The sequence below is a fragment of the Perca fluviatilis genome, unplaced genomic scaffold, assembly GCF_010015445.1.
Source record: "Perca fluviatilis unplaced genomic scaffold, GENO_Pfluv_1.0 PFLUV_unplaced_scaf_2, whole genome shotgun sequence".
Taxonomy (NCBI): Eukaryota; Metazoa; Chordata; class Actinopteri; order Perciformes; family Percidae; genus Perca; species Perca fluviatilis.
Window position 1 is genome coordinate 252,122 of NW_024375613.1, and position 21,548 is coordinate 273,669.

Consider the following 21,548-nt stretch of genomic DNA (forward strand, 5'->3'; position numbering starts at 1 on the left):
CGTCGAGGAGTAAACCTCTATATATGGGCGCCCGCTCTACCAACTGAGCTATCCTGGCGCCCAAGACTACTGTTTTTTATATAAAGTAGACTAGTGTGTTGCTGCTGATCTGAAAGTGTATTCATATGATGCAAATGGGTATCATTTTGTCATCAGAATGACATTTTGACAAAGGATTGTTTTGATAGCAGAGTTTCAATTTGACATAGATGTGAATGGTTTATTTCTCAGTGTTGTGTCTTATTTGCTTGAGTGTAGAGTTTCGACACAATGAGCCAAGTTTTGCAAAACGTGTTCAAGCAAAGGGCAAAAAACTGTATTGCAGTTGGTTGTAATGACTTGTTCCTCTGTTTCCCACATTGTTCATGTTTGTCAGGGCTTGTTTGAGGGAAACAGATGTTCTGCATTAGGGCTGATTACTGAAATGTCGACATACTCAAACAAGTGTTCTCTCATTCTCTGTCAACCCTGAAAAAAATATTTTACATCAATAAAACAAGTGCACAGATAATTGTGTGTATGGATCTCAAATGAGAACACAAATGCACATTGGCTGTGTGATGAAGACTATGCAGTTTAATAGGTTTTAGTAATTCAACAGAATCAACTTCACCCAAATTGCCAATGTAAACCAATCCAATTTCTCAATTTCTTTATGCATTATATCATGAATAATTTATAAAGTCAGTGTTCTCAGCACTGAAGAGGAAACCCCCTGTCCCTGTTGGAGTCAGTCAGAGCATTTCCATAGAGAGCCACTTTGCATCAGCAGCACCATGCTCCAGTGCTCTGGGAGAGTTTATAGTCCTGAGAGTTGAACACTGGATGACTGACAGCTGTCCTTCATGACAACAGAAGACACAGAAATCCTCCTCATCAAAAACATGACTTTGATCTCCGTCCTCATCTGGACTCTCCTCTGCTGCTGCTTCACAGGTAAAGTCCAGAGAATCAAACTCCTCTCCTCTATCAACATCCGTCCCTCTGAAATGAAGCCGACTAAACCGTGACGCTGCTTTATGTTTTTGTCTCTGTATCCTCAGAGTCCAGAGGCCAGGTCACAGTGACTCAGCCTGGAGCAGTGAGCTCTGCTCTGGGAGGCTCCATCTCCATCAGCTGTAGGACCAGTCAGAAGATAGAAAATATTTACAGGTTAGCCTGGTATCAACAGAGAGATGGAGAAACTCCTAAACTGCTCATTTACTATACTAGCACTCGACAATTAGGGGATTCCAGATCGTTTTACAGGCAGTGGATCAAACTCTGACTTCACTCTGACCATCAGTGGAGTCCAGACTGAAGATGCAGCAGTTTACTACTGTCAGAGTTATCACTATATCAACAGTCAGTATGTGTTCACACAGTGAAAAAGCGTCGTAAAAAAACCTCCCTCAGTCAGACTGAACAGAAACTGAACTGACTGCTGCAGCTGGAAGCTACTGCAGAGACTGATACACTTCACTGAGGACACACACACACACACACACACACACACACACACACACGACATGATTCAACAAAAGGGAGACACAAAATATACAGTATATATTTAAACAAATTAAACCAAATTAAAGGCTTAACTTTAACTAATGTATGGGCTGTGGATTTCAGTAAAGTCAGTATTGTGTGATGTGCATGAGTGGAACATATGTGTGTGTGGGTGTTGTAAAGGTTGATAGGAGCAGAGTAGATAACTAAAGCAGACGGGAGAGGAGCAAAGCTGCAGCAGAGTGGAGAGTCAGCCAGAGAGAGGGCTGCACTGCATCCAGACTTAAATAACCTCCTGCTACTGGGAACATCCTCAGATGTTCCCAGTTGCTCTAACCATCACCTGCAGAGAGAGCACAGACAGCTGAATCCCACAGCTAACTCAAGATGACACCATCCATTCATATCACATTAGAATCTCATGTTCTTATCAGATTCATGCCAAAAAAAACAAGGAGTCAACTTGAAACAAAAAAATAATACATAAATCCATAATCACATCTATATAAAGTTCATGCAAAAAAACATGCAACTCAAAAACGCAACAAATACACTGAGACCAAAAGTTCATTCTTGACTTTATAAACAACAAAACAATCTCACAACGTCCATCCAGTAGCTGTTGAGCTTTCAGTCATACCACATGATCTTCAGAGGTGGGACCAAGTCACTGTTTTGGATGTCCGAGTCAAGTCCCAAGTCAAGTTCCAAGTCATACACAACAGTGTAATATTACATTTAAATTGCACAAATCATGAATGCCTTTTTTAAACAGGTTGTATCACGTTCTACTGAACATAATAACACTGACCCAGCAGTTTAATACTTTCATAATGTATTATGTCTAAATGAAATAAAAAGATAAATGTAAAAAAAAAAAAAAACATAAACATAGTGTGCCAGTCTGCCAGAAATAGGTCCTAGAGTTCTATAGTGAAGTTACTCACTTTATGGAGGAATAATCTGTGCCTGCATGTGTGTGAGAGAGAACGGAACAGTTTGCATAAAATAAAATAACATCAACGAAGGAATAAACGGTTTCATTCACTCACAAGGTTGTGCTTTTACTGTTACTAAAGGTTACCCCAAGATTTCTCTGCTATAACGTTAGCCATTTACTTTTCTTAGATTTTAGGTTAACAGCAGCTTCAAATATCAAAAAAGAAATCGGAAGATGTTGAATGTATTCGACCCAAGTGTTTTGCATGTTGCCATCAATTATTTTTTTTACCACCATGTAGTCTTCATACGCGAACAAAATGATCTTTTGTGTCATCATTTCCAACTGGCACTCAGCAACATAACTTCACTTCTCCATGTTTGTCTCCGGCATATGCTGTCCGGTCTGCAGTCTGTCAGATCGGCTTACAGTTTTTACCTACAGCTTACACACGTTTTCACAACTATGTCTCCTTTTTTCAAAACTTTACACACAATTCTCAAAACGGCACACACAAAATGCTAAATGCCTCACATCTCCTTCAAAATGAAACACTGCATTCAAAATGCCATCAACACATCTCAAAATGAAGCATTTGCATCAAATGGCAAAAACTTTTTTCATAGTAAATTTTTGGATGTGATGTACACACTGTTCTAAATCTAAAGCTCTTTTGTCTTTCATAGGCTCATATCTACATTTACAATGTTCTAGAGAGAAAGTAATCTGCTGAGAGGGGTTGAAAAGTGCACTGCAAACAACAATGTAATGTTACAGTAAAACAGAAAATATGTATTGGGCAAAACATTACGTTTGTAAGAGGAGCTCAGTGTTGTATACAGTAGTATGGAACAAGAAAACAATAGTACAAACATATGTAAACCAAAGGTATCATATTTAGAAAAAAGAATGTGTGTGTGTGTGTGTGTGTGTGTGTGTGTGTGTGTGTGTGTGTGTGTGTGTGTGTGTGTGTGTGTGTGTGTCCGGCGGGGTATTGTATGCACTTTGTGCAAAACAAAATCTGATAGATTTATAATGCTGAAATAGTCATTAGTTGCATGCCTGTTCTCATTTCTGAAGGTTTGAAGTATGGATGCCACTGTAAAGCTACTCAAGATGGGCTTCTCTCATTGGTCAATCCGTGGTTGATCACATGATGAATAAGTCTGATCATCAGAGATGGCTCTCCTTCTTTCTCTTCCTCCTCCGCTTTCCTTCTTTCTCTTCCTCCTCCTCATTGTCGTCCTTCCCTTGCTCTCTGTCTGTTGTTGGCATCCATTGTTCAAAACAGGTAATCTGACCTTTGACCTATGTATAGGCCTATACTAAAGCAGTGAATGGTTAGTGTTCAGGTAAGCATAAAGTGTTTGCACATCTGAGGAGTGTGTGTGTCTGCCCTGGTAAATAAGTGTAGCATTTTGATTAGTTGTGTTTGGGAAAGGAAATCAAGTCACTTCCTGTTAGATTTTGTTCTTATGTAGAGAATTGGGTGTAGTGTAAAAAAGAGTTGTATGCAATTGAAAGTGAGTGAAAGACCGAGAAATAGCTTATGGTTTTTTCTCAAGCATGTCATCTGAGATCCTCGGCCTCAGCCTTCTCTAAAGACTCATCACTGCTTTACTTTGTGAAATCCTCACATTACAAAACACCCAAACTTGTCAAACCTGCATTAATATTAATAAAACTAATAATTTTCAAAAAAAAGACCATAATAACAAACTGGAAAAACAGAACAAAACTGTCCACAAGTCACTGGATCAGTTTACTACCAGACTTTTCAATCTCCTCTCCATGTGAATATGTAATTATGTAGGTCCATGCTCTCAGCACTGAGGGGGAAACAGCATGACATGTTGAGGACAGCTACAGTTCACTGACTCTGTGTGTTTGCATATGTGTCCTGCCTCTCTGCTCCCAGCCGTTAAGAGGCCAGTGTTGATCAGTGACTGTCCAGGACTTTCAGAGCCACTGACACGCGGGCAGCATGATGATGATGTCACTGATTCTACTGCTGGCCACCCTGGGGCTCCTTGTTCAGGGTGAGACTCTCTTCTGAAAACTTTGCTTCAGGATGCAATCAGGTTCACCTCAATGATGTTCTGCTATGATGGAGAAACACTGGAACAAGCAGCATTTACCTTCTTCCATCTCTTCTCCATGTTAAAGAAATGAGACTCTTCTGTTTGGATGTTGATCATCTTTCTCCAAGCTGGATTTGTCTCAATAACCCTTCTGCTCTTTTTCATGTTTTCCAGGTTCATCAGGAGAAATCATCCTGACTCAGTCTCCTGGATCTCAGTCTGTTGCTCCAGGACAGTCTGTCTCTATCAGATGTAAAGCCAGTTCTAGTGCTGGTACTTACCTAAACTGGTACCTTCAAAAACCTGGAGAATCTCCTAAACTTTTGATTTATCGTGCTACAAGCCTTCAGACTGGAGTTTCAGGCCGTTTCAGTGGAAGTGGATCTGGAACTGACTTCACTCTGACCATCAGTGGAGTTCAGACTGAAGATGCAGGAGATTATTATTGTCAGCAGAGTAACAGCTTCCCGTTCACACAGTGATACAACGTCATACAAAAACCTCCTCAGCTGGAGAGGAACTGATCTGACTCAACAGCTGCACAGAAACAACACCACTAGACATACGTATTAATACAGTATAACAAATACAAGAAGAAGAAAAGTGTAACACAATCATGCAGCTATAGAATTTCCAAAATTACGTAATTTATTTAGTAAGTATAGCTATTCAGATGACATATCGTTTCTGTCTTTTGACAGATTATTTTTACAATAATTGAGTATTTCAACAATTATCTTGAATTTCAAATTTAATGAAATCATTCTAAATCAAAACATAACTAGAATAATTAGGATTAAACTAATTAAAGGGTTTAAAGTTATATTTTAGTGAAATACATCAAGAGTTGTCCAACAAGCTAAGACTCCTTTCAGTGAAACGGTAAAAATAATGCATTACAGTAAGACTGTTTGCATTAGTTTCATATTAAGTTTCACAAATTTGATTTAAGGTTTAGTATTTTATGTACATTCAATGTACCTTCGTGTAGAATTTTTTTATTTTCATAATTATTTCTATTTTTATTGAGGTATTCATTTCAAATTCTAAAACCATTTGCATTAAATGGTTTGCAGATATACTGACAGGATTTTACATATTGATTTGATACATATGAAATATTTACGAATTAGAAATCCTGATTCATCTCAGATGAAGATACACAGTACATGCATTACTTTAAATAAAAAGGGTTGAACTTTGTTAGAATACTTAAAATATAAGATAGGATTTTTTACGATTTAATGACATATTACAAAAATGTCAGATTTCAAAAACACTAACTTGTGTGATAACAACATTGTAAAGCAGCACATGAATAACTCAATAATAAAACACTATTGGTGTTTTTCTGGTGTTCTTCAAAAAACCTGCAACACTGACATTAAATCTTTGGTTTATAAATCTCAGTTCAGAATTATGCTATAACTATATATTGACGATGCTCTACAATTTATTTCAAATTCTAAAAATGGTATTGAGTAACTTAGACTACAGTTTTAAATTATTTCATAAAAATGTCCCCCTTTTATCCACCCATTCACACCATGTTCATACCTAAATTCAGATAATAATGTTAAACAGAGAAACTGTAAGGTCAGCCTTAAAGAGTTTTGATATAATCCTCTATGATGTAACCGCTTGAACATAAATCCTTAAAATCGTTGTAATTTGTATGTATGTATATTTTTATATTTTTTCATATAAACTGTATATCTCTTGATATGGACCTACTTGTGAGTCTGAAATACATATTTATTTTTATAAACTTCTATATCTAAACATATAGCCAGGTGAAAGAAACTGTTGTTAAATAAAGATGCATACTTTTTCATTTGAATTATGTTTTATTGTCTTACAGCATTAACAGCATAAGGATTATTGCAACAAATAAAGCATCACTATTTCAAGTTGAACACTGTTAAATTGGTCTGATGCCAGAGAGAGAGAGAGAGAGAGAGAGAGAGAGAGAGAGAGAGAGAGAGAGAGAGAGAGAGAGTAGCAGAGAGCAGACTGAGATCAGTATCAGAGTGAAACCAGTAGCAAAGTCCCAGTGAGTCAGGTCAGGACTGGGAACACTGGTCTCTCCTCAGTGTCTCTGAGAGCGGAGTCTGGGAGCCCTGGGTGGCCTCACAGGTCACAGAGCCCACCTTCTCCCACTGGTCTTTAGGGAGCCTCAGGGTGCTGCTCCAGCTGTATTTGCCGTCCTTCCCCAGCACCCCGGGGCTCCTGCTCTCCTCCCAGCTGCTGCTGCTGCTGCTGCCGTCCACCTTCCAGGCCAGACTCCAGTCTGAGGGGAAGCCCTTGTTGGCCAGGCACATGAGCGTGGCCTTCCCCTTCAGCAGCTCCTCACTGGAGGGGGGCAGCACCGTCAGGGTGGGACGGACATCACCTAGGAGACACCAATCAGCTTAGAGGACAGGGACCACACAGCTGTCAATCAACCAGCAGACACTTGGACACCTTGACTGTGTGAGAGTTGGTTTTCTCCTTTAAGGAGTTTCTGTCAGATGGTTTTTCTGCTCCACCAGTCACTCACTCACACATTGTTTCACTTCCCTTTAAGAAGCCTCTCATGTAAATCAGCACAGAGAGAATCATCTACACAATGAGCTGAGATATATCAAACTATACACTGGAAATAAAATGTCAAATATTTCACAAATTCTAAAACCATAACTATACATTAATTTAGAGTATTTAGTGGAAACAAACAAATACAAATAATCAACTGACAACAATGAAATGTACTTCATGTGGATTTCAGTCATTATTTAACAAACTGTTCAAAAGATTTCAAACTAAATTTGCAACAATATGACATTATATTTATAGTGTAACATTAAAGACTAACCTTTACAAACATTTTAAGTAGAATATAAGTTTTGTGTTCATCATCAAGTTATTTAAATTGACAGAAATGTTTATTGAGGCTGCTCTGAGTTAGTCTCCATGATAAAGGAGAATGAATAAAAACATGAATACATTTCATCAAGAAAACATTTATCTGCCCATCCAAAAATGTAATTTAAAACATTACTTCACAATAAGGTATTAACTATTGTTTTGCAGGAACTTACTTCCAAATTCCAGTCTGGTTCCTCCACCGAACGTGTACCACAGTGATACAAAGTCATTGAGCCGCCGTACAAAAACCTCTCACTGTAGAGAGACACGGCTCTCTGACTTTGTCAGACTGAACTAAACCTACAAGCCCTCAAGATGCTACTTTACCATTAAAGTTGGATAATAATGATGTATCCTCATTTAATGTTTTACTTACAATTACTTTTTGAATTTCTGTTGCTAAAGTGAACTTTGAGTCTTATGGCAAACTTTTTGTGGAAATCCATATCCATGAATATTGAAAGGCAACAATTTTTCTTAGACTGTTGAATATAAAAGAATACAAAGAAAAATAGCTCCTGAAATAAAAAAACATTTGACTTACTTCCAAATTCCAGTCTGGTTCCTCCACCGAACGTGTACCACAGTGATACAAAGTCATTGAGCCGCCGTACAAAAACCTCTCACTGTAGAGACACACGGCTCTCTGACTTTGACACAAACAAACTCACCAAAACACATTCTTAGTTTACCCAGTTTATGTCATAACTGGTTAAAATGTTTAAAACTTGATTCACAAACTAGGAAAATGTATTCAATCTTTACTTGAAATGAAATGTTAAACATCTACTAACAATATCAATTTCTCTTTCAGTGAAAATAATTGAAATATTTCTGAAGAAAAATTCCCCAATAAATGCGGCCCAAATGTAAATAATTATCAAAACCATTTTTATTGTTGATGAAGAATGAAATATAATAATTTTTCTTTAAATCTGTCTCACAGTGATTTGACTGATTTGTGTTGTAGTGAATCAGTGGTTCTGGGAGTGGGTGGCCAGTGTCCCCTTAATATTAAGCCTCGAGCCCCCTACTTTTAGCAAATATATTCGTACATTTTTAAACCCACCTTTATCCTCAAAGAGGAGATATTATTCATGTACATCGATAAACAAAATGTAGGTTAACACTGAATGAGTGGTCTTGTGTTTATTGTTGTATGAGTACCGTTAGTCTGTTGTAGAAGCAAACCTATGGAGGGTAGGTGGTTTGTAACAAATACTTAATATATATATTTGGTACCCCTAAAATAGCTTATGGACTCAAACCAAAGACTCGTACAAATGAGCAGCCACATATTCCTAATCAATACTCTGATAAAGTGATTGATCCATTGATGAACAGCATCATCAGAGTAATCCAAGTCCCTGTTGGAGTCAGTCAGAGCATTTCCATAGAGAGCCACTTTGCATCAGCAGCACCATGCTCCAGTGCTCTGGGAGAGTTTATAGTCCTGAGAGTTGAACACTGGATGACTGACAGCTGTCCTTCATGACAACAGAAGACACAGAAATCCTCCTCATCAAAAACATGACTTTGATCTCCGTCCTCATCTGGACTCTCCTCTGCTGCTGCTTCACAGGTAAAGTCCAGAGAATCAAACTCCTCTCCTCTATCAACATCCGTCCCTCTGAAATGAAGCCGACTAAACCGTGACGCTGCTTTATGTTTTTGTCTCTGTATCCTCAGAGTCCAGAGGCCAGGTCACAGTGACTCAGCCTGGAGCAGTGAGCTCTGCTCTGGGAGGCTCCGTCTCCATCAGCTGTAGGACCAGTCAGAAGGTTTATAATGGGAACTATCTACACTGGTACCAACAGAGAGATGGAGAAACTCCTAAACTGCTAATTTACTATACTAGCACTCGACAATCAGGGATTCCAGATCGTTTTACAGGCAGTGGATCAAACTCTGACTTCACTCTGACCATCAGTGGAGTCCAGACTGAAGATGCAGCAGTTTACTACTGTCAGAGTTGGCATTACATCAACAATCAGTATGTGTGGTGTTTGAATCTTCAAATCTTCATTTGCTTCATGGTTATCATTAGTGGAAAATTAAAGGCAAGATCTTGTAGAACGGTTTTCGAGTTTTATCTTTCCACACTTCAAATCGCAAATTTCCAGTTTGACGAAATGTGTAAAAATGTTTAGTGAAGCTACTCTACAGGTTAGTCTCCACGATAAAGGGAGGAGAAATAAAAACATGAATACGTATGATTTATCAACTGTAGCAGAATTTAAAACGTGCACAATATTTTAATTATAGTTTTAGTATTTGTGCAGAAACTTTTACTTCCAACATTCAGTCTAGTTCCTCCACGAGCATTAATACAGTGATACAAAGTCATTGAGCATACGTACAAAACCTCTCACTGTACGGCTCTCTGACTTTATCAGACTGAACTAAACCTACAAACCCTCAAGATGCTACTTACCATTAAAGCTGGAAATAATGATTTATCCTCTGACTCAATATTTCATTTTCTTTGCGATGAACTTTTGTTTTACTATTTCAAAAGCAATCTTTTGCCTCTTACAGTGATATATTTCTTTAAAATGATGGATTAATATTTCACAAAAAGGAAAGTTAACAGTGCAGAAAGTAAAAGGAAGAAAAATAGCTCCTGAAATAAAAAGTTTTTTAAAAGTTTGACTTACTTCCAACATTCAGTCTGGTTCCTCCACCAAAGTCAACCACAGTGATACAAAGTCATTGAGCCGCCGTACAAAAACCTCTCACTGTAGAGAACCACGGCTCTCTGACTTTGACACAAACAAACTCACCAAAATGAGGCTGTTTGGAAAATCTCGATCAAATGAAAAGAGAACTGACAATAACACAGTGCTGCAGATTTCCAGAATATATGCTTTTTATTTATATTGATTTCAAATCAAGTGTATATTGTCCGTTTATATAATCTGTTTTCAATTACAGAAGAAATTAGATTAATTTTGTTGTCCACCTCGGTGGACATTTGTCCTTGCTTTTCCCAGATTACAGCAAATGTTCATACAATGCACATAACACAGAACACCATTAAAAACCTACAGAATATGCAAAATACAATAAAAAATCATTGTACAAAGGGGAAGGTGACAGCAATAAAAATACAACAGAGCAAATCTTAAAAATAACAAGTGTTTCCTGGTGCAGTTATTCTGTGTTCAATAGCTGTTTGGCATAGGGAATAAAGACTTCTTTTATATGTTCCAGCTGGTCCTGGGAAGTCTAAATCAAACATTTTGGAAGATTTGTCAAGAAGTCAAAGTGTTATTGAAAGATCCTAATCAATGCTCTGATAAAGTGATTGATCCATTGATGATCAGCATCATCAGAGTAATCCAAGTCCCTGTTGGAGTCAGTCAGAGCATTTCCATAGAGAGCCACTTTGCATCAGCAGCACCGTGTTCCGTGCTCTGGGAGAGTTTATAGTCCTGAGAGTTGAACACTGGATGACTGACAGCTGTCCTTCATGACAACAGAAGACACAGAAATCCTCCTCATCAAAAACATGACTTTGATCTCCGTCCTCATCTGGACTCTCCTCTGCTGCTGCTTCAGGTAAAAGTCCAGAGAATCAAACTCCTCTCCTCTATCAACATCCGTCCCTCTGAAATGAAGCCGACTAAACCGTGGCGCTGCTTTATGTTTTTGTCTCTGTATCCTCAGAGTCCAGCGGTCAGTACACAGTGACTCAGCCTGGAGCAGTGAGCTCTGCTCTGGGAGGCTCCGTCTCCATCAGCTGTAGGACCAGTCAGAATGTTCATGGTGGGAGCTATCTACACTGGTACCAACAGAGAGATGGAGAAACTCCTAACGCTCATTTACTATGCTAGCAATCGACAATCAGGGGATTCCAGATCGTTTTACAGGCAGTGGATCAAACTCTGACTTCACTCTGACCATCAATGGAGTCCAGACTGAAGATGCAGCAGTTTACTACTGTCAGAGTCTTCACATTCCCAACAGTCAGTATGTGTTCACACAGTGAAAAAGCGTGCAAAACCTCCCTCAGTCAGACTGAACAGAAACTGAACTGACTGCTGCAGCTGGAAGCTACTGCAGAGACTGATACACTTCAATGACACACACACACACACACACACACAAACACACACACACACTTTATATTTACATTTACACACTTAACATTTTACAATAAAAGGGAGACACACCATGGTCAAGTTTTTACAAAAAATATTCATTCAAACAAATTAACCTAAATTAAAGGGTTAACTTAAGTAATTAAAGTATGGGATGTGGATATCAGTAAAGTCAGTTTGTGTGATGTGCATGAGTGGTAAATATGTGTGTGCAGGTGTTGTAAAGGTTGATAGGAGCAGAGTAGAGAACTAAAGCAGACGGGAGAGGAGCAAAGCTGCAGCAGAGTGGAGAGTCAGCCAGAGAGAGGGCTGCACTGCCTCCAGACTTAAATAACCTCCTGCTACTGGGAACATCCTCAGCTGTTCCCAGTTGCTCTAACCATCACCTGCAGAGAGAGCACAGACAGCTGAATCACACAGCTAACTCAAGATGACACCATCCATTCAGATCACATTACAATCTCATGTTCTTATCAGATTCATGCCAAAACAACCAAGGAGTCAACTTGAAACAAAAAAATAATACATAAATCCATAATCACATCTATATAAAGTTCATGCAAAAAACCATTTTCCCATACATGCAACTCAAAAACGCAACAAATACACTGAGACCAAAAGTTCATTCTTGACTTTAGAAACAACAAAACAATCTCTTCACAACGTCCATCCATTAACTGTTGAGCTTTCAGTCAGACCACATGATCTTCAGAGGTAGGACCAAGTCACTGTTTTGGATGTCCGAGTCAAGTCCCAAGTCAAGTTCCAAGTCATACACAACAGTGTAATATTACATTTAAATTGCACAAATCATGAATGCCTTTTTTAAACAGGTTTTATCACGTGCTACTGAACATAATAACACTGACCCAGCAGTTTAATACTTTCATAATGTATTATGTCTAAATGAAATAAAAAGATAAATGTAAAAGAAAAAAAAAAAACATAAACATAGTGTGCCAGTCTGCCAGAAATAGGTCCTAGAGTTCTATAGTGAAGTTACTCACTTTATGGAGGAATAATCTGTGCCTGCATGTGTGTGAGAGAGAACGGAACAGTTTGCATAAAATAAAATAACATCAACGAAGGAATAAACGGTTTCATTCACTCACAAGGTTGTGCTTTTACTGTTATTAAAGGTTACCCCAAGATTTCTCTGCTATAACGTTAGCCATGTACTTTTCTTAGATTTTAGGTTAAGCAGCTTCAAATATCAAAAAAGAAATCGGAAGATGTTGAATGATTCGACCCAAGTGTTTTGCATGTTGCCATCCATTATTTTTTTACCACCATGTAGTCTTCATACGAACAAAATGATCTTTTGTGTCATCATTTCCAACTGGCACTCAGCAACGCTTCACTTCTCCATGTTTGTCTCCGGCATATGCTGTCCGGTCTGCAGTCTGTCGAATCGGCTTACAGTTTTTACCAACAGCTTACACCGTTTTCACAACTATGTCTCCTTTTTCAAAATTTACTTTTACACAATTCTCAAAACGGCACACACAAAATGCTAAATGCCTCACATCTCCTTCAAAATGAAACACTGCATTCAAAATGCCATCAACACATCTCAAAATGAAGCATTTGCATCAAATGGCAAAAACTTTTTTCATAGTAAATTTTTGGATGTGATGTACACACTGTTCTAAATCTAAAGCTCTTTTGTCTTTCATAGGCTCATATCTACATTTACAATGTTCTAGAGAGAAAGTAATCTGCTGAGAGTGGTTGAAAAGTGTACTGCAAACAACAATGTAATGTTACAGTTAAACAGAAAATATGTATCAGGCAAAACAGTTTTGTAGGCCTCAGCCTTCTCTAAAGACACATCACTGCTTTACTTTGTGAAATCCTCACATTACAAAACACCCAAACTTGTCAAACCTGCATTAATATTAATAAAACTAATAATTTTCAAAAAAAAGACCATAATAACAAACTGGAAAAACAGAACAAAACTGTCAACAAGTCACTGGATCAGTTTACTACCAGACTTTTCAATCTCCTCTCCATGTGAATATGTAAATATGTAGGTCCATGCTCTCAGCACTGAGGGGGAAACAGCATGACATGTTGAGGACAGCTACAGTTCACTGACTCTGTGTGTTTGCATATGTGTCCTGCCTCTCTGCTCCCAGCCGTTAAGAGGCCAGTGTTGATCAGTGACTGACCAGGACTTTCAGAGCCACTGACACGCCGGCACCACAATGATGATGTCACTGCTTCTACTGCTGGCCACCCTGGGGCTCCTTGTTCAGGGTGAGACTCTCTTCTGAAATCTTTGCTTCAGGATGCAACCAGGTTCACCTCAATGATGTTCTGCTATGATGGAGAAACACTGGAACAAGCAGCATTTACCTTCTTCCATCTCTTCTCCATGTTAAAGAAATGAGACTCTTCTGTTCGGATGTTGATCATCTTTCTCCAAGCTGGATTTGTCTCAATAACCCTTCTGCTCTTTTTCATGTTTTCCAGGTTCATCAGGAGAAATCATCCTGACTCAGTCTCCTGGATCTCAGTCTGTTGCTCCAGGACAGTCTGTCTCTATCAGATGTAAAGCCAGTTCAGATATTAGTAACTACCTTCACTGGTACCTTCAAAAACCTGGAGAATCTCCCAAACTCTTAATTAGGTATGCTACAACTCGTCACGCTGGAGTTTCCGACCGTTTCAGTGGAAGTGGATCTGGAACTGACTTCACTCTGACCATCAGTGGAGTTCAGACTGAAGATGCAGGAGATTATTATTGTCAGCAGAGTAACAGCTTCCCGTTCACACAGTGATACAACGTCGTACAAAAACCTCCTCAGCTGGAGAGGAACTGATCTGACTCAACAGCTGCACAGAAACAACAACACTAGACATATATATTAATACAGTATAACAAATACAAGAAGAAGAAAAGTGTAACACAATCATGCACATATAGAATTTCCAAAAGTAAGTAATTTTATTGATATGTTTGTTCTGGCAGGTTTTGAAGCAGTGCCCTCAAAGTCAGGTCCAATGAACGTTGAGTAAATTAGATTAATTCTCAATTAATGAGACAGGGTAATACTGGTGGTGAAATATTGACATAATAATTTAGATTTATTCAGATAATGCCAAATCTTTTTTTTCAGTCTCTTGACAGATTATCTTTAAAACAACTGAGTTTTTCAACAATTACATTAAATGTTAAATTGGATGAAATCATTCTAACTCAAAACATAACTATAATAATTAGAATTAAACTAATTAAAGAGTTTAAAGTTAGATTTTATTGAAACACATCAACAGTTGTCCGACAAGCTAAGACTCCTTTCAGTAAAACGGTAAAAATAATGTATTACAGGAAGACGGTTTCCATCAGTTTCATATTAAGTTTCATATATTAGATATAAGGTTTAGTATTTTATGTAAAATCAATGCACCTTTGTGTAGACCTTTGATATTTTGACATTTTTAGTTTTTATTATTATTGAGGTATTCATTTCAAACTCTAAGACTCTAATTTTCATTTAAAGGTTTGCAGATATTGACAGGATTTTACATATTGTTTTGATACAAATGAAACATTTACAAAATGGGAATCCTGATTTATCTCAGGTGAAGATATACATGCATCCTAACAACTGTATTGCGTAACAAAGAATACATTTTTAAATAATTTCATAAAAATGTCCCCCTTTCATCCACCCATTCACACCATGTTCATACCTAAATTCAGATAATAATGTTAAACAGAGAAACTGTCAGGTCAGCCTGAAAGAGTTATGATGTAATCCTGGAGTTAATTAATGATACCATCACCATAAATATTACTGAGATATGGGTTATGTCATCTAAACTCAGAAAACACTGGCATGACCGCTTGCACACAAATTCTTAAAATGATAGATGTGTTGTATTTTGTATGTATATTTTTTATATTTTTTTATACATCTCTTGATATGGACATACTTCTGAGTCTGAAATAAAGATTTATTTTTATAAACTTCTATATATAAACATATAGGTGAAGGAAAATGTTGTTAAATAAAAATGCAGACTTTTTTCTATGAATCATGTTTTATTGTCTTACAGCATTAACAGCATAAGGATTATTGCAACAAATGAAACATCGCTATTTTAAGTTGAACACTATTAAATTGGTCTGATGCCAGAAAGAAAGAGAGAGAGAGAGAGAGAGAGAGAGAGAGAGAGAGAGAGAGAGAGAGAGAGAGAGAGAGAGAGAGAGAGAGAGAGAGAGAGAGTAGCAGAGAGCAGACTGAGACCAGTATCAGAGTGAAACCAGTAGCAGAGTCCCAGTGAGTCAGGTCAGGACTGGGAACACTGGTCTCTCCTCAGTGTCTCTGAGAGCGGAGTCTGGGAGCCCTGGGTGGCCTCACAGGTCACAGAGCCCACCTTCTCCCACTGGTCTTTAGGGAGCCTCAGGGTGCTGCTCCAGCTGTATTTGCCGTCCTTCCCCAGCACCCCGGGGCTCCTGCTCTCCTCCCAGCTGCTGCTGCTGCTGCCGTCCACCTTCCAGGCCAGACTCCAGTCTGAGGGGAAGCCCTTGTTGGCCAGGCACATGAGCGTGGCCTTCCCCTTCAGCAGCTCCTCCCTGGAGGGGGGCAGCACCGTCAGGGTGGGGCCGGCTCGACCCACTGCAGAGAGAGAGAGATTAATAAAGTTGATATGAGGTCAACTAAACTCTAGCCTGTTGGCTGCAGCAGAGGAGGCTACTAGTTCTGCTGCTCTTCCTCAGATTGGATCAAACTGGTCTTAAAATGTTTCACTTCCCTCTCTGAGCTCAGTAACCATGGCAACAGACAGGCATCGCTGCTGAACTGTGACAACAGACAGGTTTCAGTACTAAAGATAAAAAGTTAAAACTGTCTCTCTTTTACTAAACTTTCAGAGTTTAATAGTTCAAAATAATCCACATAAGATGGAGATTGTGAGGCTTTTACTGTTTTAACTTTCTTACACATTTCTTGTCCTAAACGAAAACCTCATTAATGAGATTTCTTTGTTCTGTTCATGTAAGCAAGAATCATCACTGAACAGTCAGCCTTCATTACTGAAAACATCTAAATAAATATTGTTAACTACTGGATTACTTTTTCAAACTCATAAAATTCTCATAAAAATATGTTGAATAGCTTCAAAATCATTATTCTGGGAGAAAGATGGAGTAATACTTATTCACATCAAACACTGAACCAAAGATTATCGGCAGAGTTCTTGAGCCAGATTATAAAAACTTTAACTTTCACAAATATTTTCTTCACACAGACTAATGTTGAGTAGTTTTCTTCAACGAACTGATAAGACTTTAGAAAGTTTTAGTGCAACAAGATTATTCATCGGAGTGGTTTTTTGTCGGGTTAACGACACTGAAGCCATCAAGAATTGATGCAAATATATTAAATTTAAAAAATCTGACAAAACATAGTAGGCTTTAGAATTATGATGTTCAAATAGAACGTAAAACATAAAATGTGAGTGATTAAAGGAGTCAAATGTACTTACAGTTAACATTCAGTCTGGTTCCTCCACCAAAAGTCCACCACAGTGATACAAAGTCATTGAGCCGCCGTACAAAAACCTCTCACTGTAGAGAGACACGGCTCTCTGACTTTGACACAAACAAACTCACCAAAATGAGGCTGTTATGAAAAGATAACAGACAATAACGCAGTGCTGCAGATTTTAAATTGATAAATTTATATTATTTCTTCTCTTGTAATTAATTTAAATAAGACAGAAGACATTAGAGTAGATTGACTTTATTGTCCACCTCAGTGGAAATTTGTCTTTGGCTTCTCCCAAAGTACAGCAAAGGTAAATACAATGCACATAACACAGCACACCATTAAAAACATACAGAATATACAGAATACAATATACAATAGTGTAAATGGTCAGGTAGCAGCAGATAAGTTCTATAAATAATACAAGAAAGCAAATCTTATTAAATAACAAGTGTTCCCTGATGCAGTCATTCTGTGTTCAATGGCTGTATGGCATAGGGAATAAAATACTTCTTGTAAATGTTCCAGCAGGTTCATGGGACCCTAAATCTAACATTTACTATACTCTGATAAAGTGATTGATCCATTGATGAACAGCATCATCAGAGTAATCCAAGTCCCTGTTGGAGTCAGTCAGAGCATTTCCATAGAGAGCCACTTTGCATCAGCAGCACCATGCTCCAGTGCTCTGGGAGAGTTTATAGTCCTGAGAGTTGAACACTGGATGACTGACAGCTGTCCTTCATGACAACAGAAGACACAGAAATCCTCCTCATCAAAAACATGACTTTGATCTCCGTCCTCTTCTGGACTCTCCTCTGCTGCTGCTTCACAGGTAAAGTCCAGAGAATCAAACTCCTCTCCTCTATCAACATCCGTCCCTCTGAAATGAAGCCGACTAAACCGTGACGCTGCTTTATGTTTTTGTCTCTGTATCCTCAGAGTCCAGCGGTCAGTACACAGTGACTCAGCCTGGAGCAGTGAGCTCTGCTCTGGGAGGCTCCGTCTCCATCAGCTGTAGGACCAGTCAGAAGGTTTATGGTGGGAACCATTTATCCTGGTACCAACAGAGAGATGGAGAAACTCCTAAACTGCTCATTTACGGTGCTAGCACTCGACAATCAGGGATTCCAGGTCGTTTTACAGGCAGTGGATCAAACTCTGACTTCACTCTGACCATCAGTGGAGTCCAGACTGAAGATGCAGCAGTTTACTACTGTCAGAGTCTTCACATTCCCAGCCAGTGGGTGTTCACACAGTGAAAAAGCGTCGTACAAAAACCTCCCTCAGTCAGACTGAACAGAAACTGAACTGACTGCTGCAGCTGGAAGCTACTGCAGAGACTGATACACTTCACTGAGGACACACACACACACACACACACTTTATATTTACATTTACACACTTCTACACACATTTTACAACAAAAGGGAGACACTATGATCAAGTTCTTACAAAAGATATTCATTGAAACAAATTAACCTAAATTAAAGGGTTAACTTAAGTAATTAAAGCATGGGCTGTGGATATCAGTAAAGTCAGTTTGTGTGATGTGCATGAGTGGACAACATGTGTGCGGGTGTTGTAAAGGTTGATAGGAGCAGAGTAGAGAACTAAAGCAGACGGGAGAGGAGCAAAGCTGCAGCAGAGTGCAGAGCTACATCCAGACTTAAATAACCCCCTGCTACTGGGAACATCCTCAGCTGTTCCCAGTTGCTCTAACCCAAACATGACAAACCTGCATTAATATTAATATTATGAATAATTATCGAAAAAAAAAAAAAGACCATATTACCAAACAGGAAAAAAAAGAAAACTGTCCACAAGTCCCTGGATCAGTTTACTACCAGACTTTTCAATATCCTCTCCATATGAATATGTAAATATGTAGGTCCATCAGAGATGTTCACAAGTCATTTTTTGGAAGTCCAAGTCGAATGAGCTCAAGTCCATGTCAAGTCTCAAGTCTTTTCTAATGAGTCCAAGTCAAATTGCAAGTCTCTGGCCATCTGATCTGTCCCTAACACTGGATTGTTAAATCTTATGAATTAAAAGCGTGTCCTGCTTGTCACGATTCACTAGGACAGGAACCCAAAAGCAAACGAGGACAAGGTGAACAGAATGAGCAAAAAGGGGAGTCTTTATTAGGCTTTGTACGTGGAAGCAGAGGAGTCCAGCAAGCGAGGCAGTGGTGGAAGTGGGTCGGCTGACAGGTACACGCAGGTCCAATAATGATGGTGAAGTAGACAGCCCAGCAGAGGTGGAGAGGATTTCCCAGGTCGCCAAACTGCAGGCAGAGGAACAGGCAGATTAGCAACAGCACAACTTCCCAAACAAAACAGCAGAACAGACTTCTCAAACTTACTAACTGATACTCACGCAAACGTACTGGTGAGGCTAACAATCCAGCAGAGAATGGATGTCAGGTCACGGCTTAAATGGTGGAGAGGTGATGATCAGGGCCAGGTGTGCAGATTACAGATGAGACACAGGTGGGAGTGGTTGCAGATCCTCCAGCCTTAAGCCTTAAACAGAATTAATGAACATTAAAGTTCAAGACGGCAACATGATTTTTATTAACCAGTTTGAAGTCATTTTAATTAATATTCTCATCCTCTCTCTTCCCTTGAAGGAGCTGAATATGTTAAGCTGCATAAAAGAGACAATCTGGAGAAAAAAGTAAAATAATGTTGAAGTTTATTGGTCTCGAGGAACTTTTAGCTTTGTGTTTAAATCCAGAATGTTTATTGCAGTTGGTTGTAATGACTTGTTCCTCTGTGTCACACAGAGCCGGCCCAGCCACTAAGCGACCTTTGCAATTGCAAAGGGCCCCGTGGCCAGCAGAGGGCCCCCTAGAGTCACTGCTAGCTAGTTGGCGTTCTAAATCATCCCGCTGCTGCGCGATCGCTGTCTGCACCCCGTCATGACATATACTGTTGAAAAGCTCTGTCAGTACCCGATCCGTTCTGCGCATGTGCAAGATGACACGTATGCCATGACGTATGCGCAGATGATAATACTGTTTTACGACCTGCCCAATCTGTTCCACGCTAGCCTCCACCGGGATAGCTAACAGCTAATTCGGCTAACCGCTAGCCGACAGCCTTCAGTCTAAAATAACGCATGCGCAGAACGGATCGTGCAGGCAGAACGGACAACTAGATTCAGTCTAAAATAACGTTAAGTCAAATATATGGGAAAAGCAGGCTACAGCTAAATTAAGACTTTACAGTAATAACAATAAAGACAAGTATTGAGTGATTGTATTTTAAATGACCACAAGTAGAACTGACCTAACAGCTGTTATATATGTTAACGTTTATTTCCAAGTTTTATTTTGAGGGTCTTTTAAAGTTTACATGCTGTCTCAGCTAGCGGTTAGCCGAATTAGCTGTTAGCTAAACTAACGTTAGCGTCCCGGTGGAGGCTAACGGCAGACTGCTATAATCACCTAGCGGTCTGCCGAATTAGCTATTAGCTAAACTAACGTTAGCTGGAGGCTAGCATGCGAACAGATTGGGTAGTGTCGTAAATCCTGGTACCACAGCGCATCTTGCGCATGCGCAGAACGGATCGGGTACTGACACTCTCTCTCTCCTCTACAATGCTGTCTGATCCAAATATGGTCATTTCCTTTTCATCAGCAACCAATCGTGAAAGTAAAAAGGGGGGATTTAACTCAAAATGCGCAATCTCATTGGCTGATGACAATTTCTGACAACGTGATTCGTTCAGAATCGTCACGTGACGTGCTCTGACATTTCCGCGGTAGTTCAGAATGTCGAAAGAAGTGCGTCGAAAACGGTCGAAAATCACCTCAGAGAAGACGAAAACAGTTGTTATCAGCAAGAAGACAAAAGGGGATTACACACTAAGACAGCAGATGATGAAATGCCTTCACATAGTACGTCGATGTGTAAACTGTCGTTCAGAAAACAGGAGATTTCAGACAGCAGAGGTAATCAGACCCTCTCTCTCTCAACGCAGTTTACAGAAAGTCATAAAGCCTATATGTCATATGTGTCACATATATACTACACTGTACTGATCGCGATACAACACTATATTACAAAACAATTACATTACACAACAGTTAAAATGGTTGTATAATATAATTACTATATAATAGGCTACTAAACAAATTGTAATTTTAGGATCCTAAGTGGTTGTGAGTCCCTCAGGCTGTGGCAGACAGATCCATATTAAGCTGTCAGTGGAGCTGCTGTTTCCTCTCCTAGGAGAACTACCAGCTTCTTTTCTGGTGTTAACTTTGGGAAGTTTTATTTTTTTGGCTATTTTTCCAAGGTGTAATTATCTTAGTGAAGATAGTTTTTCCCAGTGGAGGAGGAAATGCATCTCTGTCTGACCTAGTTGGGTCAAATAACAATTTAGTCTACTTTGTTTGCTTTCTCCAATGTTCTAAATATTGGTCTTTTGAATGATTCATAATTAGTTTAGTTCTGTTGTGTTGTTATGAACCAGTGCTGATGGGAGCCTGGTTAGTTAGCTTCACCATCGGCTGACTGAG

The 21,548-nt window shown here is 39.1% G+C and overlaps 1 long non-coding RNA gene, 1 pseudogene and 5 gene segments (V, D, J or C); 4 read left to right on the top strand and 3 right to left on the bottom strand.

Moving 5' to 3' along the window:
- The first annotated feature begins 884 nt into the window (after positions 1–884).
- Positions 885–1,372, top strand: LOC120555129 (annotated as a pseudogene).
- Positions 1,373–4,360: 2,988 nt separating this feature from the next.
- LOC120555148 lies at positions 4,361–4,991 on the top strand. The segment is given in 2 exon segments: positions 4,361–4,467; positions 4,684–4,991. Coding segments are annotated over 2 exon segments (363 nt in total).
- Positions 4,992–6,336: 1,345 nt separating this feature from the next.
- Positions 6,337–10,112, bottom strand: LOC120555164. The segment is given in 2 exon segments: positions 6,337–6,901; positions 10,074–10,112. A coding segment is annotated over 1 exon segment (258 nt).
- Positions 10,113–13,700: 3,588 nt separating this feature from the next.
- LOC120555155 lies at positions 13,701–14,367 on the top strand. The segment is given in 2 exon segments: positions 13,701–13,781; positions 13,998–14,367. Coding segments are annotated over 2 exon segments (360 nt in total).
- A 1,186-nt stretch (positions 14,368–15,553) lies between these two features.
- Positions 15,554–17,055, bottom strand: LOC120555170. The segment is given in 2 exon segments: positions 15,554–16,150; positions 17,019–17,055. A coding segment is annotated over 1 exon segment (255 nt).
- Positions 17,056–17,803: 748 nt separating this feature from the next.
- Positions 17,804–18,362, top strand: LOC120555159. The segment is given in 2 exon segments: positions 17,804–17,855; positions 17,963–18,362. Coding segments are annotated over 2 exon segments (372 nt in total).
- A 776-nt stretch (positions 18,363–19,138) lies between these two features.
- LOC120555178 lies at positions 19,139–19,513 on the bottom strand. Its single transcript, XR_005638641.1, has 2 exons — positions 19,400–19,513; positions 19,139–19,307 (listed from the first exon to the last, which is right to left on the bottom strand). It is a non-coding gene; the product is annotated as an uncharacterized LOC120555178 (long non-coding RNA).
- Between the last annotated feature and the right edge of the window lie 2,035 nt (positions 19,514–21,548).